The sequence below is a fragment of the Phoxinus phoxinus genome (assembly GCF_949152265.1).
Source record: "Phoxinus phoxinus genome assembly, chromosome: 16".
NCBI lineage: Eukaryota > Metazoa > Chordata > Actinopteri > Cypriniformes > Leuciscidae > Phoxinus > Phoxinus phoxinus.
The window spans coordinates 9989865-10017724 of record NC_136891.1 but is presented as its reverse complement, the minus strand read 5'-3'; the positions used below and the strand labels follow the sequence as shown (position 1 = coordinate 10017724).

Below are 27860 nucleotides of genomic sequence, written 5' to 3'. Positions count from 1 at the left end.
GCGAGATGCATCAGACTCTAGAGAGCATTTGATAGGACAAAAAATCTGATTAGAAGCTGAAGTGTAGAGTGATGTCTTCAAAATCATAGATCCATATTGGAGGAAGTACCTGTTTTTTGGTGTGTTCGCACCGCAGGAACTGGGAACAATTTTAGTTCTAGGAACTCCTTTTGGAGGAACTAATTTAGCTCCTCCTATAGGGTCTAAACTAGCACTATATGAACTACCAGCCGAACGCATACGAAACACCAGCTCCCGCCATTTTTTTAAAAGCTGTGTAATCACAGATTATAGAATATATATTTACTCCATATTTAACCTTATTTTTTATTAAGAAAATATTTGTATTTTTCAAGCAGGGCAGATCACATCTTCCCAGAAGTGGACGTGATGGCCCTTGCATTGATCTGTATGAAGAGTGGCAACAAAGTCTGTCGGTTGAGTGGCCTGCACTGATACAGAGAAGCTTGTGGGTTTTATAAGACTCCTGTAATAACAGTGCAGAGAATTTACCTGCCAGTCTCTTCAGATTATGTAGAAATGACCCTGCTAGATAGCGGGTTAAGTTTTAAGTATGTTTTCAGTAATAGAAGTGTGTGCTCAGCATAGAAGGCCTCATGTGTTGATTTGTCAAAATGGAATTGTTTGAAAATGAATAGAACCGCTAACCTCACACTATGTGCCACAGAGAAAATGCAGTGATATGCAATTTACAGAGATTTTCGCGAAAGGACGCAGGGTTCCCCATGTGTTGCCTGGGGATCCTGGCTGTCTGCCTTTAGCGGTGGCGCGCATGCGCACTAACACTGTGGCTTCTTTGCACGATACGAGTGGGGCTATTGGCTGGGATTAGAATCCTTGAATCTAAGGATGCTGCCCTGTCTTTGGCACTGCATTAGCAAAGAGCATTGGTGATCTTCATGCGCTGTCAGTGCATCTCTTTTGCATCCAATTTGCGGTTGGTGGTATTTCGCCCGAACGCGGCAAGCGTGTCCATAGTAGACTGGGAGTGGTCTTGTGCCCGGTGCATTATGAGTGTTAAAGTTTTCCTACCTATTTGGCAAAGGGGAAGACAACAGCCTTTTTTCTGTTTTCTCAAGTCATCTTCAAGCAATTTTGGCATGCAGATGCATTTAAGTCAGTTACAATAATAATTTTGGGAACATGTGGAATTTATTAAAACAGGGCAGAAAAAATGATGTTTTGTAACTGGACAACAATATCTCATTTAAAATGTCTGATGCAAAACAAAAGTGATCTTCTCAAAACAATAGAAACTCTTGAGTTGAGTTATTGAAAAAATACCCAATTTTTGAAGTAGTATACCCTTAACCCTTAAGTCCATACCCTTAACCACTGTATAATATACAATACAGTATGAAGTCATATTGAAACCTTATTTATATCTGATCATAAAATAGACAATTTCTTACACCAAACACTAACATACACTGCAGTGGAGGAAACACTTTTAGAGTATCTTTTAAGTGTTGTTCATAATGGCATATGAGCCGTCGGAGCTGTCTGTAACTGCTGAGGAAGTGTTGGCTTCAGACACGTTGTATACATCTGCAAATAGTTAGATGTATGTTACATATGTCTATTGTCTTATCTAAATGATAAAAATAACTCATGAATAATATCTATATTCTCATTATTGAATAAATATTAATAAATGTTTGTTTTTAGATGTATGCCATCTACTTACTCCTCCGCCGGATCCATGGCAAGAAATTGAGTAGAGGTGTGGATGATGGTCCTGCACTGGTGTTCTGTAAGGTGATATCAATCAAAATAAAGCACATAGAGTCAATGTAAAAATTGATATATAAACATTGGTTAGAAGTTAGTTAAAGTAGAACATTAGTTAAAGTCCTATAGAGCTCATAAAAGGATGTGCTTTTATATAATGGCATTTACATTGGTACGGCTGGAACTGAGTTTCTGTAGTGACAGCTTTCCTTGTAGTGACTTACGAACCTGCAATCAAAGATCTCTGGTTAACATCCAGCAATTTATTGAAAGTCTGAAATGTCTGCTAATTACACAGAATGTTTGTTTCTGATTTGATTTAATTGATGACGAATATCAGGAAATATCTGACGTAGGTGTTTTTTACACCATTTTGGAAGGAGTAAAATGTATATATATATGGCTTCAACAACCAGATGCATTTACAGTTTAATCTAAAATATGTCTTAAACCATCTCCTGAAGTGGTTTGAGTGACTGACTTTAAAGTAGCCATCTGCTCAGAGAAAATGTGTGAAGTGACTAGGTGTAAATATAGATCTCAAGACTATCACAACTTCTGTTGAATGCTGACTTTTAACTTTTTAAACACGGCAACATTTTTTTATATTTTTTTTAGTTAAGACATCCATCTAACCCATCACATAACTGCTAAAATATTGGCAGGGAGAGCTCGGACTGACCTGAGAAACGCTCTCCCTGCCAATATTTCAGCAGTTATGTGTGTTCCGTATTAACAGATAAAATATATATATATATATACAATTTCAAATCACATCAACAGTTCATGTTTACGTATTACGTGGGCTGCCATGTAATAAGCAGGATAAAAACAGTAAGTAAACCTAGGCCAATATTTAAAAAAATAATGAAGTGGCTTTACTTAAGCTCTTTACAAAACAACAGAAGTAAACTCGTGCTGTACCTTCCCGTCTAGAAGCGTTCCAAACACCAAAATAAATAATCCCTATTAAAGGAAGTGTTACAATTGAAAATACAAATGCAATTCATAAAAACACAGACATTTAGAAAAGATCAATGTGCAGAATTACAGTTGAATGTTAAATTAAATTTAAATATAGAGACAGAAAGTGATACCTGCAGTGAATTGAGGAGTGCAAACACCACATGAATGCCTATGTTACGGGACACCATGGTTCCAATTCCAAATCCCCATGTTAGACCAAAGATAGGAGTCAATATGGCCACACATCGGGCAATGACCACCAGCGCATGTTTCTCATCCGGTTGAGTTGTGGCACCAACTCCTCTCCTCAACATCTTATACAGAACCACAATCAAAACCACAAGGTTTATGGCTACAATAGTGAGAGCTGGAATCACAAATGCCAGCAGGGCCCTAGATTCATTCCAGTTCAGCCAGCATGCTAATTCTTTCGTGATATATTTCTCATGTCCAGCTGTCGATGCAACAGTAATGACCGCTATGAGCAAAGGTGCACCATAACCGACTATGAAGCCAATGGCCATCATTTTGGCCCTTGACATTTGGGACAAGACCATGACTGTACGGTAAAAGAGCAACAGCGCTGAAATTAACATCCAGAAGAAAAGAGCCAGGTAAAAAAAGTGCATGAAGAAAACCGCTGGACTGCAGCGACCCACTGATGTCGGTTGCTCTTGTTCTGCGACTGCGGCTCCAATGATAAAACAGATGTTTGCGATCAGCAGGGACACGGCAATGTTGACTATGGAGACATGTCGCATGTAGGATGTGTCATTTCTTGTCATTGACTTCCATACGATAATCTCAATAATGAGGCACAAAATCAAGCTGACCATTGAAATAGTTACACCAATGTAAGTTATATAGGCGAAGGCTTTGTTATCAAGGGGAAACGGTGACATTAGGATTGAAAAAGAGGTTGTGTGGTTGCATTCACATGTAATCTTGCCCGCATTGTTCCCTGAGGGCTTTACTTCACATCCAGTGGAATCCCATGCGTCAAGACTGAAGTTCCAAAAGACACACTGAGGATTTCTCAAAGACTGATCAGTAATATCAAATGCAAAAGAAATGTTGTTAAGTGTTACATTATCATTAACCTTAACAACAACCACATCTCCATTGATGCGCACTTCTGAATTCCTACTGTCATTATTAGTAGTACGATTAGGTAGGACATTTTCAAGAGTTGAGAAGATTATGATGGTTATGGTAGTCACATTAGGAACCTGTGGTATGACAATCTCTGTAGTTGAGTTTGGCAGTGTTGATGTTATACTGAATGAGTTATTAATTGTAGTCCTGTTCAGCTGAATGGATGTTCCATTAAATGCAAAATCATCTCTGAGATGGTCACTTATCTTCTCAATAGCGCTCAGAAGTTCAGTGTTGGTGTCTCCTGTGGTGTCTCCTTTGTTCAATTCTTTCCATGTATCACTGACATTACGTGATACAATAATGTCCACTGTTTTTAGGAAATTCTGGAAATTGAATATAAAAGTGTTTAATATGATGAAATGTATCCCATAAAATGTTTAAGCCTTCGAATTAGGACAGCCTTTGTCCCATCGCTGTGACGCAATTGGCCTTTAAATGCGGCCTTCGAAGGATGCAGCCTCTGAATTGGGACATAGCTATCATCTCACAGGGATTTTAATACCACAGCAGTGTTACATTGAATTCTGGAACTATCAAGTTATGTGATCGTAGTAGACCTTGCTGACCCTGCTCTGGAGCTTTCAGAGTTAAAAGAAACATTGACCTGAGGTGTGAAAATCCAAAGAAACATCACAACATTTTTTTTTTGAGGATGAAAATGCATTGTCCTACCTAGTTAAGAGTTATGAGTCTTATCTTTTAAGTGCTAAGATAACTTTTTTTCTGTGCCAAAGCATATTCAACTTTAAAATGCATACAAGATTGTAGGGAGAGCGCACGGCTAAAGTAGTTCCAGGCAGGTATTGACCACATTACAGTTTCATATCACTTAGCGTAGTTAACTGTAATAACGGAAAATAGGATACAATTCATAACAAGAAAAAACATGCATCCCCATCCGATTGATCTGCAATTTTCACTGTATAGCTTCACAATCAATGGAAACATGCAGTTTAATTTGAATAAATAAAGTATATAGTCCGATCTATAATCAATAGAAAATTTAACTGAAAATAGGCTAAATAAATGGATTGTCCTGTAGCACGGGTTTTTATCGCAGATAATATAACAAATAAATAATTATTGATAGGCCTACTTGTTAAAAGGGCTTTGTGTTTCATTTATTAGGCTAGTCTACTGTCATCTGTCAATAGTAGAAAAAAAAGAATGAACTAATTAATTAAAACTAATAGAATTCATAAATAATAATAATATTGACGCACATGCTTTTCTGTCTCATTATTGCAGCATCTCTCTCTCTCTCTCTCTCTCTCTCTCTCTCTCTCTCTCTCTCTCTCTCTCTCTCTCTCTCATAACTGCATTAATAACTGCATAAAGCCGGGGACACACTTACTGTAAGGCCGGTTATGAATGTAATTGAATACTTGTTATGACTGATGATGGCCAAACGCGTGTTCAGGGCGTTCAGTCTGTGTTCAAAGTCGGTGTTAAAAACTCTGCTTTGCGTTGTGAGTGCATTACATCCTCAGGTGTGCATTAATTTTCTAATAATTAAACGGCCTATCGTCAATTATTCCTTACTTAATTATTAGATATTATCTTGTTAAATTCAATTTAATATGATAATAAAATGTCTACACATCAAAATGTAATGTACACAAAAATGTAAATGTGACTATACATACCACCATCTCTGGCTCATCGATGAAAGTAGTTTGTGACAATTTAGCAACTATAGCAAGTATATCCACAATTGCTTGGACAGTAGCAGCAGACTGTGTTATAAAAACACTATTCACTGATGTGACATCACTGAGGTTAACCATAAACTCTGCAATCTGCTCCACAATCAAGGACTACATTTCAAAGTACAAAAATACAAATATTAGAAGCTTTTAAAAAAGAACAGATTATTGTTCAATAGACACATGACCAACAGATTACCGCAGCGGTGCTTTTAATTTCATCGATTTCGTTGAGTACACAGTTGTCTTGTTCTGGTATCCATTCAGATTTACATATGTAAGTTTTAATGCCTTTCATGCCATTTCCACAGATTCCATTCTTCTTATCGTTTGTTTTTCCAAATCCAAGTTCTTCATTTTTACAGTCATAATCTGGAGAAGTATTTGATTGAAAGTCAGAAGGAACAGATTTAATTCAACAATTTCTCTCAGAATATATCACATTACACTGTGTACATTTTGGGACTTGAAAGTATCCTTTAAAGGTGCTCGCACACTATGCAGAAGCATCAGCAATAACTAGGGTCAAATACAACTAAATAGGACCAAAACAGTCAATAGGTGTGATGTGATCAAAAGAGAACTCTGCTAGATCATTAAAATAATCCAATGCAATTCCATAACAATAAAAAGTATTGTTTACGTTCTCACCGTCAAGTTTTGTGATTGGCCTTACTGTGACTCTTCTCCAGCTGTAATTGAAATTCTGTAGTTGCGTCAGATCCTTGAGACGGCATGTAAAAGTTAACTCCTTACAATTCCCACTTTTAGTAGGATAGTTTAATACGATACTGTCAGATCCTGATGCATCTAGAAAACATGTTAATAACATAGAGGATTTTATTGAATGTTTAAATGACAACTACCCAATAACTTTTATAAAAATGTACTAATGATTCGTACAACCTGAAGCTAGTACTGCTTCATTCAGGACCCACTCAATACTGTAGCCAACATCAACAGAACATCTCAGTTGGACAGTGTTGTCTTCACATGAAAAATATTGGTCTTCACCCACATTGATAGTGGGGCGTTGCTTAATAACAATGTTTTGCCACTGGATGTACGGTACTGTACTGCTTTGTATGCATGAGTATCGACCTGCATGTTGGGGGGAAAACAATAAAAAAGAATTGACGTTAATTATTTTAAGTATTTTACATATTTTAAGTAAACCCAATACTTTGATTTTCAAGAAACATGTATGTAATTCATACTTATGTATTTATTTATTTGCTACCAAAACAATAATTTGTAAATGTTCATGACATTAACATCCTGTAAGTGTAGCTTAATTTTCATTGGTTTATTGATTTCATAATTATACTTAAAGTCCGCGTGAACCGGAAGTTGCAAACGACTTTTCTCAAGTGTTGTGACGCATTTCCGAGTGAAACGGAATATTGAACAGAGGGCAGGGTTTTACTTTAGCGCTCCTCCTCTCCATCTCTCGCCCATAGCAGAGTAACGGTTTGAGGAGAGTGGTTAAGCGTTTAAGCAATCATCAGAAAAAGAACCATTCCAGACCCGGAAGTAACTTTTCAGACTTTGATTAAAGATAACTTCGGCAAACAAATGTTTTCCGTGTATTAACTTGCACGGGTGAATTGTTCACCACAAGACTAGTAATATCCGCTAACAAAGTAAATAGGGTCAATTTTGATTTCATGCCGACTTTAATGTTGATGTGACAGCATAATCTATGCCAAATATGGTATCGTATAGTATTATGGAAAATCAGTGCTAATATGCTTCGATCAAATTATTGTAAAGTATTATAGCAGTCTGCTTTTTTAAACAGGACTCTAAAAGCAATCAGGCACTTTGCCATGTAAGATAGAGAGGACAAAGACACACGACGTCACTCACCACTGTCACTTTCACTAGCGTTTTTCACAGTGAGAGTATTGTTTAAAATATTGTATATTGTGTTGCCCAGTGCAGGATCTTTTTTTACTATCCATTGTATTGGTCCTTTTGCAGAGTCTGGCTGTATGCAGTTCAGTTCTAGCTTTTGCAGAGGATATATATCATCTGTTGTGAAGTCCTTTTGTTCTGAAATTAAAAACATATAGCTCATATCACCCAACAATGAACAAAAAACAAACAACATAATAAATATGATGGGACTAAGAAACGTGAAGGGTTTTACATTAAGCATAGACTACCCTTACCACTCCGAGCAAAAGCATCTGCAGCTAAAATGAATCCTTGTGTTCTCAGAGATTTAAAAACATCTGTGTGTGCTGCTCTAAAATCAAGGTTGTTGGATGTTACATCTATTGTGTAGTCTGCTATAACACTACCAGATCTATGGACCAAAACCAAACAACATCAATATGAATACACTGTATTATCTTCTTTTTTTTTTTTTAAGTAGTGAATAAATGGAAATGTTGAGTAAAAAAAAAAAAAAAAAATTGTAGATCATACCTGAATCTATAGACTTTTGTAGAACCAGAATTGTAGCCAGTTAGGTTATTAGAATAACTTTTGTCAATCTGTAAAAAGAAAAAGTTTGCAATGTACTGTATGCTTGAAATAGTCATTCTATATTAGTAAGCAAAAGCTATGTATTAAAACAAATTATAATTGTAATCGTATGGAAAAGTATAGGTTTTTTGGTCTGCAGTACTGTTGTTAAAATCCACATCAATTAACTGGTTTACACCAGTCCTCTCCTACAAGGCTTTGCAAAATGTTTGCTATAGACCTTATTCACATGCAGCAGCGCCATCTTTGATTTCTAATGGGAATGAAAACGAGGCTGTGAGGGATAGACATACATCTCTTCAGTGGCTTATACTGTTATTTAATGTGTTTTTGATTTGTTATGTTGACAAAACACTGCAAGAAGATATTTACAAGAAATTTCAGAAGACAAATAACTCCTGACAACATGCTGTGGAAAATTATAAGTGATCTAAGAGCTTTTTACATCTTTTTATAGAGGATGCCATTGAAAACATGGTAAGTCTATCCCTCACAGCATCACTTTCATACCTGTCATGGCACTTCTATTGAAGTTTACTATATTTGCTGTGTGTGTGTGTGTGTGTGTGTGTGTGTGTGTGTGTAAGCGTGTGTGTGTGTGTGTGTGTGTGTGTGTGTGTGTGTGTGTGTGTGTGTGTGTGTGTGTGTGTGTGTGTGTGTGTGTGTGTGTGTGTGTGTGTGTGTGTGTGTGTGTGTGTGTGTGTGTGTGTGTGTGTGTTTACATAAATATTTCAGAAATAAATATGGTCACACTTTATTTTGGTGGTCCATGTTAGACATTCACTATAAATAACTTTTCAACTACAAGTCAACTTACTCTTATTAGAGTATTAGTAGACTGTAAACTGTTAGGTTAGGGGTTAGGGTTTTGGTTTTGATTAGTAGAATAAGTTGTAGTTGCAAAGTTACTTTTAGTGGGTAGAATGTCTGTTGGGAGAGCATCGAAATAAAGTGATAGCAGATATTAAGCAGACAGTCTACTAATACTCTAATGACTGGTAGTTATTACTGTAGAAGAGTGTCTATAGTGGACCATCACAATAAAGTATTGCCATAAATATTATTTACAAATTTAAAAAAATAGCAAGTATGTTGACTTCTTCAAAGGTATTTATACCAAATCATAAAAAATCAACAAATTACACAAACAATATTTCTTTGAAATATGAAACATGGAATACTCACTACTGTCTGAATTTTTCCAGATAAATCTTTGTACTTCTTGTTATTAGGGTCAGTAAGACTGGTTTCAAAACTCATCTCATTTAATGTAATTGACATTCCAATAACTGTAAAACAAGTTTACATGTATGTGCTTTGCATCAACAGGACAGTAACAATCCTCTGTACTAATACTACCAAACTATATAGTTGCTGGTGGTATGCAAGATTAACTTTGGTTGCTTCCTCAGAAAATATTACCTCAGACAATAAATTAACACAATTATTTTCTGTTATTATTGTTTGACATGCTTTGTATAGCCATTTTGTGCCCCTGATAAAAAAATCACCGTAATTCAAAATCCAAATAACGCACACATCATTTATGATAAACGGAAGCTCAAGCATGTTTGCTTGATGTGCGAGAAACAATGAGGTTTATGTTTGTGTGTTATGCAGAACGTTTGAGCTTCCGTTAGAACCAATGAGGTTTATTCTCACGCATCAAGCGGTTGAGCTTCTGTTTATGTTTGCTGATCAATGTTTATATGTGAATAAAAGCCTGAATTCAACCTGTTCATATAAAGCAATCGTGTATCTTCAGACATTTTTGACTAAACCGCTCAATTCTTATGGATTATTTTTACGATCATTTTATGAACTTGAAGCGTCAAAGTGGTATCTGTATAGCTGTCAACTGAGGTAAGGAAATTACTAATAGATTTAATTAAACATATCTTTATTTATTCAACCTGATCACAATCTGGATATTTTTGGCAATTCTGATGGTTATTCTCCCTCGTACTCATACAGTAATACTCCTTAATTGGAGATCTTCACAAGCCACTTGCTTTCGGAGATAGTTAAATGAGATACTCTATATTAGATATATATTCTAATGGATTTTTTGTTTTAGTTAAAACTTCAAACATAAATCAAATTAAATAATTACAATGTGTTTCATATGTGTTCTTAAGATGAACAGAAGTCTTACAGGTTTGGAAGAACATGAGGGTGAGTAAATGATGACAGAATTTCCATTTTTGGAAAAAATTAAATTAAGTCTGCATTGAATCAACAGGGTAAAGCAACATTTCTCAATACTAATACTAATCTTCTCCATCATCACATACAGTTGATGTGCTATATTTTTTACTGGGCATACCTGTTGCTGTCTTTGGTGGGGTTGATGGTGGTAGTGTTGATGCTAATGTTGGTGATAGAGTTGATGTTGATAATGATGGTGATGATGGTGGCATTGATGTTGGTGATAGTGTTGATGATAATGATGGTGTTGATGTAGATGATGGTGATGCTGGTGTTGTTGATGATGGTGACATTGATGCTAATGTTGGTGATAGAGTTAATGTTGGTGATGGTTGTGGCATTGATGTTGATGGTGGTGTTGATGGTGATAGCGTTGATGCTGATTGTGTTGTTGATGGTGGTGGCATTGATGTTGAAGATGGTGTTGATGATGGTGGCATTGATGTTGGTGAGAGTGTTGATGGTGGTATTGATGTTGTTGATGATGGTGGCATTGATATTGGTGATAGTGTTGATGGTGGTATTGATGTTGATGATGATGGTGGCATTGATGTTGGTGATAGTGTTGATGGTGGTATTGATGTTGATGACGATGGTGGCATTGATACTAATGTTGGTGATAGAGTTAATGTTGATGATGGTTGTGGCATTGATGTTGATGGTGGTGTTGATGGTGATAGCGTTGATGCTGATTGTGTTGTTGATGTTGATGGTGGTGGCACTGATGTTGAAGGTGGTGTTAATTGTGGTGGCATTGATGTTGAAGGTGGCGTTGATGATGGTGGCATTGATGTTGGTGATAGTGTTGATGGTGGTATTGATGTTGATGGTGGTGGCATTGATGTTGAAGGTGGCGTTGATGATGGTGGCATTGATGTTGGTGATAGTGTTGATGGTGGTATTGATGTTGATGGTGGTGGCATTGATGTTGAAGGTGGTGTTGATGATGGTGGCATTGATGTTGAAGGTGGTGTTGATGGTGGTGGCATTGATGTTGGTAATAGTGTTGATGGTGGTATTGATGTTGATGATGATGGTGGCATTGATGCTAATGTTGGTGATAGAGTTAATGTTGATGATGGTTGTGGTATTGATGTTGATGTTGATGGTGGTGTTGATGGTGATAGCATTGATGCTGATTGTGTTGTTGATGTTGTTGTTGTTGTTGATGGTGGTGGCATTGATGTTGGTGATACTGTTGATGTTGTTGTTGATGGTGGTGGCATTGATGTTGGTGATAGTGTTGATGTTGATGATGGTGGCATTGATGCTAATGTTGGTGATAGAGTTGATGCATTAATAAACAATTAACTGCATTAATAAAATGGCAGGTAATATAAAGGTTTTTAATATAAAGTATTTTTCAAATTATAATTTTAATTGTATTTCATTGTGTGTGCATTTAAAGGTAGGGTAGGTAGGATTTATATAAAAACTTTTTACCAAATTTGATTAAACTTTCTATATATATCAATGCATAATTAAAATGTAAGTACTCTGATAAAAAGAGTATAAAAATCGAGTGACTATAGACCGTTTAATCTTCATTAAACACAGCTCATTATTTCCATTCGGGACGAATCACAGGATTGGCTTGCGCGACTGTCACTCGACGTCGCCATGACTACCGCCGTTATTACTGGCTCTGCCCACGTGCGCGCAGTCGCGCACCTGTTTTTAGGTGGGAGTGAATGGAATTAATGAGCTGTGTTTAATGAAGATTAAACGGTCTAGAGTCACTCGATTTTTATACTCTTTTTATCAGAGTACTTACGTTTTAATTATGCATTGGTATATAAAGACAGTTTAAACAAATTTGAATAAAAGTTTTTTTTAGACAATTCTGACCTACCCTACCTTTAATTTTCATTGTGACCATGGGGGCGAAAACATTTATGACATAGCCATGCGCACTTACTAGGCGTGTCATTCTAGCGTTTAAAGCTAAGGAGGACTCTAGCCTACAAGCCTCTAAAGGACTGGACAGGAAGGACACAGCCTCACTAGGATACAGCCTTCTGTTTTTAGAAGAACCCATATATTGCTATTGTGCTCACTGTGTGAAAGTGACCTAAGAATAGAGAAATGGGTCCAAGCAATTATAAAAACTGTAACATGTTAACGTGGGGCATGGGAGCTCTCATTGGCACCCTCTCCAGGTCACATATAATAGAGTAACATGAAAATCTAATTTTAGTTTTTTTATATTAACAGTCCATAGTTTATGAGCTTACCTTCTTTTAACTGGCAGAACTGTCCGTTGATTGGAAGAGCATTGATACACGTACATGAACCTTCAATGATGTCATCACAGGCCTCATATGAGTGACACGTGTCATTTGGCCAAACAAACAGACCCTCACATTTACACCGATATTGTGTTTCATTCAAAGAACACACTGAAAAGAAGAATAAAAAATCAGTATTTTTAGCAGTTTTTAGCAGTATTCATGGTGTATAAAGTACAAGTCAAAGCAGAGACAGAGCTCGTACCAGTAGTTATGTTGATTTCTGTGATGTTAGTGCTGTCACTGATTGTGTAGGGAAAATCAAAAGACATCCAATAATTCATCAGCTGATCAATGATGGCAGTATTCTCTGCATCTATCTGAATTTCATTTTGATATTCAATCAGAACTGGAGTCACTGTAGTAAATATAAAAAGAATTAGGAATATTCACTCATCTTTTACTATGCATAAAATTAGCCTACTGCAGTTTTCTAGACTTCAGGATTTCACCAAGGGATAGTTCACCAAACTGTTAAATTCTGTCATCATTTATTCTGCCTTCATTTATTTATTCTCCCACATTTATTCTCATGTTGTCCCAAACCTGTATATGACTTTCTGTGGAACAAAAAATATATATTTTGAAAAATGGCATAGTTTTTTTTTTCAACGGGAACCAAGACGGTTTGGAAATATCTTCCTTTATGTCCCACAGAAGAAAGAAAGTCATACAGGTTTGGAACGATGTGAGAGAGTAAAATGATGACAGATTTTTCAATTTTGTGTGAACTGTACCCTTTAGTCAGATGTTTTATGTACCTGTTGGATGTGCACATGCTGTGTTATCTTTTGGGAAAAGGATGAGAATGGATTAGAAATAATTTGTATACAGTTCATGTAACAGTAACTGACCCACATGTATTTTTGTATGATCACAAACAGAAATGTATAAAACTATTTTACGTGTTATGTCGTTGACTGGTTGACAGAACTGTCTATCACTTGGAATATCATTGATGCAGCTGCATGTGTTGTTAGTGATGTCATCACAGGTCCCATATTCTGTGCACTTTTCACACGGCCAAAAATACTGATCCTCACATACACACTTGTATCCACTGTCATTGAAATTGCACACTAAGAAAGGATACAACGTAAATGTAAGGTCATTTTTAACAGATCTGTGTTTGTGTTCAGAACCTCATGAAGGTCATGTGATGTTCTTCACCTGTCGTGATGTCCACATCTAATACTTCAACCAGCTCATCTAACTGAAGTGGAAAGGTGATGTTCTGCAAATATCTCCTCATCTCATCGATCACAGAAATGCTTGATGATTCCATCTCAATTTCAGACAAGATGTCTGTAAAGGGCAGTTCTGTGGCAGAATCAAAAAGCTTACAATCATTGAAGCTCTGTGTTAATATTGCATTTGTCATTTCAATATACTTTTGCCATTTGTATTTTTGATTACAATATATCCATTTATATAATTAATTATATAAAAAAATGAAGCAGTGTTTAAGTACATACAAATAAGCAGTCTACATACTGCATTAAAGGGACAGTGTGTAGGAATTACTCCCATCTAGCGGTGAAATTGTATTTTGCATTCAAACGAATAGTGCTCTCTAGTTCCTCGTTTTTTCAAACGCGTGTTGCAACTACGGTAGCCATTATGTACCAAGAAGCTTTGACAACAATAGCCCTTCGTCGAGTTTAACTATACGTTACATGTTCTACTGTTATGCTGCCTATATAATGAATTACATAACCAAGGAATGAAAAAAAAGCTTGTAATTTAGACCGTAACATTGACTTACCCGTCGAGAAGAAAGCAGGCAACTTCAGAGTCCTTTCAAAGTCTTTCTCCTTCATTAGCTCTTTCCAACTAGGTAAAGCTATGCCGTCATTTACCCTCGGTTTTTGAATTCGCCAGTCATGTTTCCTTTTAAATAAAATTTTGGCATTTCTCCTGTGGCTTGGCATAAGTATGATCCTGAATTATGAAGTACCGTGCAGTGCAACCTTTCAAATTTACCAGGGAAAGTGACACGCATTACGCATCTCTCCTTGTCCTCTTCAGCTGGTGTCAGTCACATTACGTTAGCCTGGTAATACCAGACTCTGCTACTTCACTTTGCTTCGTAGACAGAGTCTGGAATGGCATAATAGAGAAGTGTTTTCTCTCTCGCTAGGGGGCGCTTGTCTGAAGTTTAAAATCATTGGTTACCCGTAAGCCAATCAGATAAGTTTAGTTAGGACGTATGTTATGCGCCTGTACAGCTGCATCGAACCAAAGACATCATGCATCGAACTCAAATCTATGATCGAACTTCCACTGTAAACCTGCTGTAAACACATGATGATGCGAGCGAAATACCGGAGTGAACATGGCTGTAAACGACTTTTGCAGATTATGCGAAGTTAATCTACACATCCACGGTACAATCACGGCCTCTAAACTTATTTTTGACAGAGTGACACAAGAAAATATTTGTAGCCAACTCTCAAATTTAGGATTAGATCTTTTAAACACATTTTGCTAGCCATTTTGGTGCCCTAAGCATAATTCTTATGATGCCCTCTACCCTGAGAAGCTTCATGAGGCGCGTGCGGTCTCTTGCTCTCTCTCCCTCTCTGCAGTGCACGCGCTAGGCGGTTTGGAGCAGAGTCTCTGTCTCGCGGGCGCGCTCGCTCTAGATTCCGGAGATTTTAACTAATTCGCGGGCATCAGTGAGCCGCTATCAATATGCGGGAAACTCCCGGAACTTCCGGGAGGCTATTTTTTTGGTGCCCCCTCAGCTCTTGGTGCCCTACGCACAGCGCGTGATGCGAAATGAAATTAGCGGAAGTAGGAAGTCTGACGTAGTCTCTGAACGAAAACGCATTGTGGAAACTGGAAACGCGTTGAGTTAGCCTAGTGCTTTTTGACCCTCTCTGCTATTATAATTTTTCAAGATGGAGGAACGACATGGAAGCCTCTGTGGAGTTGCCTGTTCCATGTAAATAAAGATAAGAAATTCTTCGCGTACGAGGATAAGTCGGATCATTGGGAGAGGTAATTGTACACCATTGAGGACATATTTATGAATAAAGACATTGATTTTAGTTAATAAAATACTTAAAAAACTACACATTGTCCCTTTAAGTGAACATTGTTAATTAGTATTTGTCAAATCCTACATGTGTAAACACTGTAAAAATACATGTTGTTATCACCATAAATTGTAATGTGACTCATATTTTTTTCTTATAAAATACATTTTCATGTAAAAATATGTACAAGTCTGTTAAATATGATATAGATGTTCACTGTAAATTACATGCTTTGCAAATTTATTCTTTTTACATTCATCTTTCTTTTTTTTACTGTAAAATGACCTGTTAAATCTAATAATATTTTTAAACTGCATATTTTAAGGTAACCAGTTAAACCATTAATCATTGTAGCATTATTTTTCTTTTAACATCACAAACTTTTTTACAGATTTTTAGAGCACGTTTGCAGTTGGCTTGTTTGGTCATGATTCTTACCACTCTCCAGCACACACATCTCTCCATCACTCGGAATACCACTGATACATCCACATGAGCCCAAACTGATGTCATCACAGGCCTCATATGTCTTGCAGTTGTTGTATGACCATGCATAACCATCTTCACATACGCACTGGTATTCGGTCACATTTGGCTGGCACACTAATGTAAATATAACAGAACTGGTTAACAACAGTAAAAATTTAAATTAAAGGTAGGGTTGGCAATTTCGCAGAGGCTAGCAATAGTAAGCTAGCTTTGAAAGCATGAGGTCCAGCCCTCCATTCAGTCTCCAAAGCCAGGCCTCTTCCAACACACATGAACGCACACAGTCAGAACAAAGTTTGCAAAGTGTCAAGAGAGACGGTGTTTAATGGTGCTTTCACAACTGTAGTTCGGTTCATTTGGTCCGGACCAAGGGCGAAAAATGATACTTTGTAGCATTTTTCAGGCGTTTTGGTTCCTTTTCACACCACACTGATTGCACTGGTTTGAACTAAAATGCAGTGACGTGATGACATCCACATCATTGGCCAGATGTGTCTTGAACGTATTTCCATAACTGCACAACGATTGGTCAGAATTAACGTGCGGGAAAATTCAAACAGAACTCCCAGAAGTAAACTAAGAGGAGGATAATCCGGCAGACAAGGCGCCGCTTTTTACTATGGAGAGATGACTGCATGGGCTGATTGTATCCCTGGTCTAGTTGATTATATAGTTTGTCTACACCACTTTAGGCAAACAATAACATTTGAGAATGAAGCGAGGATGTGGCTTGAAAATAACGTTTTAATGCACGCACGTGGCGAATGCGCATCGCAAGTCACTTCAGGAGGAGACGTGCATTAATGTTGCTAAACAGTGACATAATGCACAGCGCAGCTGACTACGTTTGTTTGCTGTCCTCGGAGACTGTCTGTCTACAACTCTGCATAGCCTTACAGAACGAGATGACGTGTGATGTTGGGCGCGAGCAGGGTGCACGGAGGCATGGCAATACATAAGACAGGCAGATAGGGCATCCTATCATCACATTTTTTATTCCAGAGACGTCCCCGGAAGATATATGTTTTTTATTTTACATTAAAGGGTTTCACCTAAAAAAAATGATGCTGTCATTAATTACTCACCCTCATGTTGTTCCAAACCCGTAAGAATTTCGTTCATCTTTGGAGCACAAATAAAGATCTTTTTGATAAAATCTGAGAGCTTTCTGTCCCTCCACTGACAGCTACGCATTTACCACTTTGATGTTTCAAAAAGTTCATAAAGAGATCGTAAAACTAAACCATATTCATTGAGCGGTTTAGTCTAAATTTTCTGAAGAGACACGATCGATTTATGTGATGAACAGACTGAATTTTATTCACATATAAACATTCATCAAATCGCACATCAGTTCGCTTGACGTGCGAGAACCATTGAGGTTTATTCTCATGTTACCCAGCACGTTTGAGCTTCCGCAAGAACCAATTAGGTTTGTTCTCGTGAGTCAGGCAGTTCGGTTGAGCTTCTGTTTATGTTTGCTGATCAATGCTTATATGTGAATAAAAGCCTAAATTAAATATTTTTTTTATATTTTTTTTAAAAAAGCGCTCATGTCTCTTTAGAAAATTTGGACAAACTTGTCTAAACATCAAAATGGTAGTTGCGTAGCTGTCAATGGAGGGACAGAAAGCTCTCAGATTTATTGTAACCCTTTAAGACCACTTCTATTATTGATTGCCATCCGGGTGAAGGGAGTTTCAAGCAGTATAACAAAAAAAATTATAAAAAAATTGCCAACCCTGCCTTTAAGTATAGTACGAATGATGTAAATAGCTTTTGCTCACCTGTTGTAATGTCCACAGTAGTAATTTCAGTTCTGTTGTCCAATTGAAGTGGAAACATGTTAAAGGCCAACGCTGCTCTGATTTGTTCAATCGATATAGCTTGGGATGCATTCATTTCCACAACCACAATGTATTCCAATGGCTCTATTCATATGACAAAATGAATGAGATTTTAATAATCATGCTGTCATAAGGAGGCCTGTACTCTTAAAGTAAAGGACAACATGAAACAACTGACAGAGAAAATTATAATTTTATGACATATATTAGTAGATGTCAAAACCATGAATCAGACCTGTACTTATATTATAGAGTTGCCCTTCTATGTCACTGGAATAAAACTATAGAAGAAAATAACACAAAAATACAGTTATTTTACATATCAAATTGTATAATTTAATCATGTGATCATGGCTCCGTACTCTTTTAATGTGTACAAAACATTTTATTAATGCAAATGATTGAAAGTTCTGAAAATGACAGCATCTGTTGTTGTTTTTTTTATTAATAAGAATTTTATTTATTTATGTTTCTATGGTAAACAAACTTTCCCCTACCTGGAAATCTGTACTTGTTTTTTGGAAAACAAGTGTTTGTCCAACACATTCATGGGTCAGCAGGAAAGCCATGATTCCTGTGAAATACTTTAATATCTGTCCTGTAGCTGAAAAAATTTGAAATTAAACCGTTAATAAACATAGCCTACACCATAGCAGGAAAACAAAACACTTATTAGCCTGTGTTGTGCCGAATTTCGACCCCCTGCCAAATTATTACCCCCCTCATTGAAGTCAGTACCTGTTTGCCTAATCCTAACCCCTGGCCTCCCCCACAACTAATCCTAAACCTACCAATGCTAGGGGGGTGAAAATTTGGCGGGGGTCGAAATTCGTCACAATTTCGTATTATCAGACCAGTTGAGCTTAATTGTTGTTCAGATATACACCCAAATACTTATAAGTTGTTACAATCTCAACTTCTGACTCTCTTACATTTAATGGTACCGCTTTCTGAGGAAATCTACTAAAATCAACCACTATTTTCTTTGTCTTACTAGCATTTAGCCTGAGACCGTTTTTATCACACCAGTCCACAAATCTCTTTATTAGCTCCCTATATTCACTCTCATCGTGGTGCTTTATACAGCCAACTATTACAGAATCATCTGAAAATTTCTGGAGATGACAAGATTTAGATTTATACTGAAAATCTGATGTATGAAAAGTGAACAAAAATGGTGCTAAAACCGTTCCTTGAGGAACTCCAGTGCTGCACTTCACTACTTGAGACACACAGTCCTGCATCCTCACATACTGTGGTCTATTAGAGAGATAATCAGTTATCCAATTGACAATACTCTGATGTACTCCAACATTTCCAACATGTACTCCAACATTTTTTATCTTTTGTTTAAATAAAATGGTATTTTATAAAGACAAATACTGTTCAGTTTTTACTTCAGCTTACAAAGACAGTTCTATAAGTAATAGAAAGAGCATTATAAATTGTCACAGTGTCTGGTTTGTGTTTCTCCGGGTATCCACTAGAGGTCCTCGTCCCCCACGGTGTCTGTCACATTATGAACTGCATTCCCCACAATCCTTGTTTGGATTGCTTTTATGGTTTTGACCCCTGCCTGGACTGGTTTACGATTACCCATTAATAAACACTGCTCTTGGATCTACCCCTGTTTCCCATGTGTGGATTGTGACAGAAGGACCCCGTCAATGCAAAGATCCAGCGTATGGGGGTTCGTATCCTTTCCCCCAGAACGGGGAAGAAGAGAAGGGGAAGTGTCCAAAATGTAATGACCCTGCGACAGCAGGGCCAGACGGTGGATTGTCTGGCTCAGAAGTTTTGGACTCTCTCTAGAGGTTTGGACTATAATGAGGCAACGTTGAATAACTTTTTTAATGTCTGCCTCGATGATCCATTGCCTGGGTGTCACGTCACGTCTGCCGAGCCTGAGCTTCACGTCACGTCTGCCGAGCCTGAGCTTCACGTCACGTCTGCCGAGCCTGAGCTTCACGTCACGTCTGCCGAGCCTGAGCTTCACGTCACGTCTGCCGAGCCTGAGCTTCACGTCACGTCTGCCGAGCCTGAGCTTCACGTCACGTCTGCCGAGCCTGAGCTTCACGTCACGTCTGCCGAGCCTGAGCTTCACGTCACGTCTGCCGAGCCTGAGCCGGTGACTGTCCCGCCCTGACAGTCGGGACAGTATCCACTAGAGGTCCTCGTCCCCCACGGTGTCTGTCACATTATGAACTGCATTCCCCACAATCATTGTCTGCACTTATCACTGTTCATTGCACTCAGCTGTTCCCGGTCATTGTTCCCAGCTGTTCCCTGTTCATCATTGTTAGTTCTGTGTATATATACCCTGGTTGTTTCTATGTTTGTCACAGAGTCCTTGTTATGCATCACGCCACTTCTGAGGTCTGTTTTCTTGTCTGTTCTTGTTTTGTTTCTTGTTTGTATTGCTTTTATGGTTTTGACCCCTGCCTGGACTGGTTTACGATTACGGATTACCCATTAATAAACACTGCACTTGGATCTACCCCTGTTTCCCGTGTGTGGATCGTGACAAAAGTATCTTGCAAAACCAAAGACAACGAGACGATCGATTCAGCTGGAGGTTAAGCATGCATTATGATCAATTTCGTCCCCTTGGATATATAAGGTTCTATCTGACATTTTTGTCAAAAATGAGTTATTCACATATTCTTATTCTGTGACAACTTATTTACATTATGTGATGTTGTTTTTTAAGTTGTGTACATTTTGGAACTTTTTATTCAAAAAATAAAAAGGTTCTTTCTACACAGTCGAATGGAATGCAAAAACTTTAAAGCTCAATATCTCAAAAACAGTCAGAATGCAGATAGAACCTTATAATTCCAAGGTGGCGTGTTGTCAATGATTTTTATTGTTTCACGACTGTAGGGACACACCTAGATTTACTGGTACGAGCTGGACAAGCTAGTGAGGATTTGATTCTGACCTGACAGCAAAAGACTGGCGACTTCGATACCACCCTTCAGGAACATAAGGGGTAGTACCAGCTCTTACCACAGTATATAAGTTTTGGTAATAACATAAAATGTTTTGGTACAGTAGGCTATATGTAAGTTTTGGTAATAAAAATAAATGTTTGATTATCTGAAGATGAATACATCTATAACATGTCTGCAATAATCTTCCTTATGAATTAGTGCTGTTTAGAATAATAAACATGGTTCACTGATCAGTTAGCCTACTTTTAATTTTTACTATACTTATGCAATTAAAAATCAAGTATCAAGTAATGTTATACTTCTTGCTCAAGTAAAATTGAAAAGGAGTATTTGTTTACTTTACCACCACTGGTATTCTGAATAGGCCAAATCGTAAATACTTCTTTATACAGTATTTAAGTATATATTATTTTGACCGTGAGCCATTTTAGAGTGCAAGAGTATGACGGGTGATAAGGAGTGTAAGCAAAGCCAGAAAATATTTATCATTACACACTCTCAGGAAAAAAATCGTATAGCTGTCACAGAGTAACCTTTCAAAATGTGGATCTTTTAGAAGAGTATCGCCCCTGTGTTTTTTTTTCTTAGAGTGTAGCAAAACTAAAACCTGTTAAAGGTTCAAGCGATTTAATATACAAGATGCACCATAGTATTTTTGTGACAGTAGTAGTAACAGTAAATCAAAAATAAGTTTATTTGTCATTTATTGTACCTTGACCAGCCATGCTTCTCTCTGATGTACGTCAGTCAAAATAACTTCAACCTATTTCTTCAGAACAAAAGGCAATCATATGGCTCATCCAGACACCTTACATATGAAAAATAGGAAATTATGTAATATAATGATGAAACTGAACAACCAATGGTAATTTCATGCTGTTTTCTTGTCACAAATCACCAAAAAACTACTGACTTTGACTATTTAATTGAATTGTGAAAATACATTTAAATTTAGATTTAGAATAAAACAAGCACTATATGTCTAAATGTTGTATCCATTCATGTTTACAAAAAATATTTACATTACTACAGCAAAGGTCAATTCTTGTGTGGAAGTGCCTTGGCATCAGCCAGAAAATAAGATAAGATTATTTAATAATAAGTCAAATTCTTGTTCTTTTACATTTATAACATACTCCTGCATAACTAGATATTGGACGATTTAAACAAAAGAACAGCACTGAACAGCATATTTTAAAATCAAAGAAGTTCTAACTACACTCAACGAATGTTAAGGCTTTACAAAAAAAAAGATTTACGAACTTCAGTTGATAGTAAAATTCCATCACATTGAATTAAATAATCCTTATATATTATTATGAAATAAGAATGTTAAATTAGTTTAAAAATAATAACTAGAGCTTATTAAATCATTTGGTATAAATCTTAATCAAACAATGGAATGGACCATTTAGTTTATGAGATTCATATTCATAATTTTTTTTTATATATATATATGTTTACATTTATGAATATTAATTCCATAAACTGAAATGGTCCATTCCCTTATTCCATTAAGATTTATACAAAATGTTTTAAGATCTAGGTTTTTTTTACTCATATAAAATTCATAATTCAAAATACAATTGAAATCTGTAAATCTACAAAAAGGGTAAATATTTTTTGTTTATGAAAAAGCAGTCTACAGCATCTACACAATTAATAGAATAAACACACTGATTTATCGCTCCTACCTTACCTCCAGTTTCTATGTGTCTGATATTTTGTTTCCTTGTCAAATATCCACCAACAAAATGATCCTGGAATTAATGTGTCATTGTGTAGACATGTTATCACCACAAGAATGTGACTGTTTGTAGATCACCTGCTAGACAAGTTTGATTCCCTTTGTTATTTCCATGTTCTCTTGTGTGAACAGAAGAGAGACATCATAACAGAAACATTGTGGGCTACATTATATCAGGAGTGCATCATATTATAGGCTATATACATTTATACAATTCCCTTGATGAACTTATTACAAGTAGCTACTGACATTTCAAATCAAGTCATATTTCTAAAATGTAATCAAAAAGCAAACAGTAACTGTCATTGCATAATTGTATGACCACACCTAACAGCTTTTGTTCAAAAACGCGTATCTGTGAAAGGGAGGATTTGAGATGAATTGCCAATGATTCATCAGATTCCTATGTTAGCTCAGTGAACACTATATTTATATCTTATTTATAAAACAATTAGTTCCAGTCATTGATTCTTATTGGTCAATAGCTGTTATATTCACGATAAAACACGACTATGACCGCTTCACCCAACTGTTCTATCTATGCATAGATATACAATAAGGCAGAGAATGTCTAATAAGGGGAGAACTGCCACTCTCATTACACTTCCGGTGTCACGGTTTATGAATCCAGTGTCTCTTCCTCGTCTCGTGTTCTGTTGTTTACATGTGTGTGGGTGTGTAAACGTGGGCGTGACCGGTCATTACTGCTGATCAGCGATCCAGCTGATCGCACTTGTAGGAAACTTTTCCTTCTAAGCAGAGACCAGGAGACGTTGGGATCGCGTTCAAACAGAAGTTCTTCTTTATTGAGCGTGGCTGCAAGTTCGTCCAAAAACAGTCCAAATAAATGTAATAGCCATTTTAGGAGGATTGGCTGATTATCTAGATTGCTCAAGAGAAACAGAGCCAATCAGAAGTCATTCACTCTATTGTATTGCTAATCCAATCATCCTGACTTGATTGCTCAAACCTTAACATTATCATAGAGACCAAGGGCAAGATTTAAGTAATCTGACTCATTTAACTCACAATAGAGAGAACAGGACTGCCAGGAATCCAGGAAAATGCTGGAAACTCAATAATCATCATTTATAGCTCAAATGAAATAGGTTCTTAAAATGTGTTATTCTTCAGTCCCCCATTTGAGAGTTCTTAAACTCTCACAAAATACAAATTTACTGTATTTTGTATTCCACTGATGACATACCACATTCCACTGATAAGACATGTGAGTGTCTGCGTTGTTCTTTTTTTCTTTCTTTGTGATAGTTGGCTCAGCAGTGGGTCGAGTCGTTTTTTGGAGGTTTGTGGCTTCATACGCAGGTGAGGAGGTCGGTGCATATGGGTCTCGGGACAGTCATCCAGTTCTCCGGGAGGAGCTGAAGGCCAATGTTTCAGCGGTGGGGACGTGGTCAGCCCCGTCTACGATCACGAGCCCATGCAGGTTGGACGAGCTCAGCTAGCCCGGGAGGAGAGGGAAAGGCGGAGATCCCAGGGCATCTGCATCTACTGCGGAGGAGCAGGACATTACGCTTACAACTGCCCGGTAAAAGGCCAAGCCCGATAGTAAGTATGAGGCTACTATCGGGTGGGATCTCCACCGAGAAGACCTCATCCACATCTACTCTCCTTCCGGTAAGACTGAGATGGTCTACACACTTCCACGACTGTCAAGCACTGCTGGATTCAGGGGCCAAAGGTAATTTCATGGACTATGCATTTGCACTCAAACTCCAAATTCCCCTCAGACCCCTCACACACAAGATTGCCGTACACACCCTCAATGGTCAGGATCTTCCCACCATTTCAGTCACCATGGAGAAGATCACACTCATCACGTCAGGCAACCACACCGAGACCATCTCATTTCATATATTGGACACTCCTCTTGCACCCATCGTCCTCGGTCATCCCTTCTCCAGCGGGGGCGGGGTTCTTTTTTGTGGGGAAGGACGGATCTCTGCGACCTTGTATTGACTACTGGGGGCTGAACAGCATCACGGTAAAGAATACTTATCCTTTGCCATTGATGTCTTCAGCCTTCGAGAGGTTGCAGGGAGCGTGTATCTTCACGAAATTGGATTTATGTAATGCTTATCATTTGGTCCGCATCAGGGAGGGGGATGAATGGAAGACCGCTTTTAACACCCCCAGGGAGCACTTTGAATATTTGGTCATGCCGTTTGGTTTGTCCAACTCCCCAGCGGTCTTCCAGGCACTCGTCAACGACGTGCTGCAAGATATGGTCGACCAGTTCATATATGTCTACCTGGATGACATATTGATTTTTTTCTTCTTCTCTCCAGGAACATGTGCAGCACGTCCGGTGAGTGCTTCAGAGATTGTTAGAGAATGGGCTTTTTGGCAAGGTGGAGAAATGCGCTTTTCATGCACAGTCTGTCTCTTTCCTAGGGTACTTCGTGTCGGTTGAGGGAATGCGCATGGATCCTGAGAAGATCAAGACTGTGGTAGATTGGCCTAGTCCAGATTCCCGTAAGGCCCTACAGAGGTTTCTGGAGTTCGCCAATTTCTACCGGCGTTTTATTCGCAATTTCAGCCAACTAGCCGCACCTCTGACCGCCTTAACCTCCCCCAGAACGGCGTTCAGGTGGTAAGACGCAGCCGAGGCTGCATTTGCCAAACTAAAGGGTTGCTTTGTTTTAGCCCCCATCTTGATAACCCCTGACCCTTCACGTGAGTTCAAGGTGGAGGTTGATGCGTCAGAGGTGGGGGTAGGCGCAGTGCTATCCCAACGCTCTCCCACAGACGACAAGATGCATCCCTGCGTGTTTTTGTCTCATCGCATGTCCCTTGCCAAACGTAATTATGACATTGGGAACAGAGTTGTTGGCAGTCAAGTTAGCATTGGAGGAATGGCGCCACTGGTTAGAAGGGTCGGGGGTACCTTTTATCGTCTGGACTGATCACAAGAACTTGGAATACATTAGAAACTCTAAAAGATTGAACTCCAGGCTGGCTCGGTGGGAACTTTTTTTCGGTCGTTTTGATTTTACTCTCTCGTACCGCACGGGTTCCAAAAACATCAAACCCGAGTTGTCATCCAGGAGTTGGTCGTACTAAATTTTTGGTCAAGCAACGATTCTGGTGGCCACGCATGGCTCGTGACGTTCACAGTTTTGTTTTGGCTTGCTCAGTTTGTGCCACTGGTAAGACTTCCAATCGACCTCCAGATGGGTTACTTCAACCGCTGCCTGCCCCTTCGAGACCCTGGTCCCATATTGCGCTAGATTTTATTACCACCCTCCCAAGGTTACACGGTGGTTTTGACCGTGGTGGACTGGTTCTTGAAGGCGGCTCATTTCATTCCCTTGCCCAAATTACCCTCAGCCAAGGAGACAGCGTTGGTCGTCGTAAACCACGTCTTTCGCTTACATGGCCTCCCGACGGATGTGGTTTCCGACAGAGGACCCCAATTTGTGTCCAAATTTTGGCGAGAGTTTTGTAAGTTACTGGGGGCGACTGTCAGTCTGTCCTCAGGGTTTCACCCCCAGAGCAATGGCCAAACTGAGAAAGCCAACCAGGATTTGGAGAGAGCGTTGCAATGTTTAGTCTCCAAGAATCCTTCCTCGTGGAGTCAACAACTGTCTATGGTGGAGTACGCCCACAACACGTTGCCAGTGTCATCCACAGGCCTATCTCCGTTTGAGTGTAGTGTAGGTTACCAGCCACTAGGGATGTCACTTTTGAGAAAAATCTAATTCGAACGGATATCAAATACCAGCCTATGTATTCGAATATCTATTCCCATCCACCCCCCCCCCCCCCCCCCCCGGCGCGCGCGTGAAAAAAAAAAAAAAAACGTTACTAACAGCTTGACAGTCATAAACGGGACTCCCAAAATTACACTTATAGGACTCATATCTGCAAATAAACCTTGCCTTTACATGTGCATCTGCACGGTGCCGACCGGTTGTGCAGGAAAGTATGCAGTCATACGATGTTGGACGCCTGGCGATGCTATGGCCGTCTGCTGCGTTTCTGGGGCTGTTTAAACCTGGCCACTTCATGCGTTTTCTCAGATCGGATAGCTATCAAAACGATTCCATTTACACCTGGTCACATAGGCCTAAATGTGGTTTAAACCGGATATAAATCCGATCTTCAATTCCCGCGCTATATGCAGATTTAATGGATTTAATGTCACCGAAAGCAACATATGAGCTGCATTTTATTGATCATCAGCTAACATCAAAGACTGCAATAAGAGAGAGCGGCAGCCCTGGTAAGATCATTTCGTTTCTTTACTTTTAATGAAGATTATTATTATTGTGTGTTAAAGCGTCTGCGACTTACTTTCACTTTGATTTGCGATAGTTTGCACATTGGCTTGGCGCTTGATGAATAGATCATCTGCGGTGATGCGTGTTGCAGCGCGCGGTCATATCTGACTATAACATAGCAGCCTGTAACACGCTTTCAAAATAACACCCTTTCAAAATAACACGCTTTTTTAAAATAAAAAGCAAACGGTCTTATCATAGACTGTAAAAAATGCGCTAGACATGGCACTTTAAAAACCGAATAGTTTATTTGAAGTTCGATTACGGTTATTTCACGTCATGTTCGAATGCATATTCGAATATCGAATAAAAAGTGACAGCCCTACCAGCCACCAAATTTTCCCAGTCTGGAATCCGAAGGCGCGGTCCCCTCTGCTAACGCCTTCGTCCAGAGGTGTCACCACACTTGGACTAGAGCCTGTGAGACTCTGGGGGGGTACTGTCACGGTTTATAAATCCAGTGTCTCTTCCTCGTCTCGTGTTCTGTTGTTTACATGTGTGTTGGTGTGTAAAAGTGGCCGTGACCGGTCATTACTGCTGATTAGCGATCCAGCTGATTGCATTCTTGTTGCCAGCTGCTACTCATCTAATCTCCTTTTAAATACTCACCACATTCTCATCTCCCTTGTCAGATCGTTGTGTGAAGTCCTCGTTGTGTCTGGTCCAATTCCTGTTCTTCGTTCCAGTCTCGTGCCTTCTGTGTTCCTGTTCGATGTTCTGTGGATTTTCGGGGATCTGGAATTCTTCACCATTCACCAACGCACTCCCTCACTTCACTCATCTGGCTACATCTGACCATTGACATCCTTGCGCCACTATCCTGCATCTGATTGGGACTTATATTCACTTCATCTAATTATTATTATTTATTTATTTTTTTGTCAGGGACAATGCAGCGCACATTATTACA

General features: G+C 38.5%; 1 protein-coding gene across 5 annotated transcripts; it reads right to left on the bottom strand.

Moving 5' to 3' along the window:
- Positions 1 to 1157: 1157 nt before the first annotated feature.
- On the bottom strand, positions 1158 to 22620 carry LOC307012695 (adhesion G-protein coupled receptor F1-like). 5 transcript variants are annotated; one of them, XM_079639640.1, is made up of 24 exons: positions 22602 to 22617; positions 21615 to 21710; positions 18446 to 18552; positions 18184 to 18229; positions 17889 to 18032; positions 16051 to 16215; positions 13742 to 13891; positions 13477 to 13650; positions 13333 to 13359; positions 12777 to 12929; positions 12518 to 12682; positions 9261 to 9364; positions 8016 to 8083; positions 7757 to 7893; positions 7452 to 7637; positions 6489 to 6683; positions 6234 to 6392; positions 5782 to 5954; positions 5523 to 5693; positions 2850 to 4199; positions 2677 to 2718; positions 1921 to 1980; positions 1709 to 1772; positions 1158 to 1569 (listed from the first exon to the last, which is right to left on the bottom strand). In XM_079639640.1, the coding sequence occupies exons 2-24, from the start codon at positions 21625 to 21627 to the stop codon at positions 1484 to 1486; spliced, it is 3939 nt and encodes a 1312-aa protein (XP_079495766.1). In that variant the 5' UTR covers positions 21628 to 21710; positions 22602 to 22617; the 3' UTR covers positions 1158 to 1483. The 5 variants fall into 5 exon arrangements, with proteins under 5 accessions (XP_079495766.1, XP_079495767.1, XP_079495768.1 ...); XM_079639641.1 differs by having other exon boundaries at positions 22597 to 22615; XM_079639642.1 differs by having other exon boundaries at positions 18446 to 18546; positions 22597 to 22615.
- Between the last annotated feature and the right edge of the window lie 5240 nt (positions 22621 to 27860).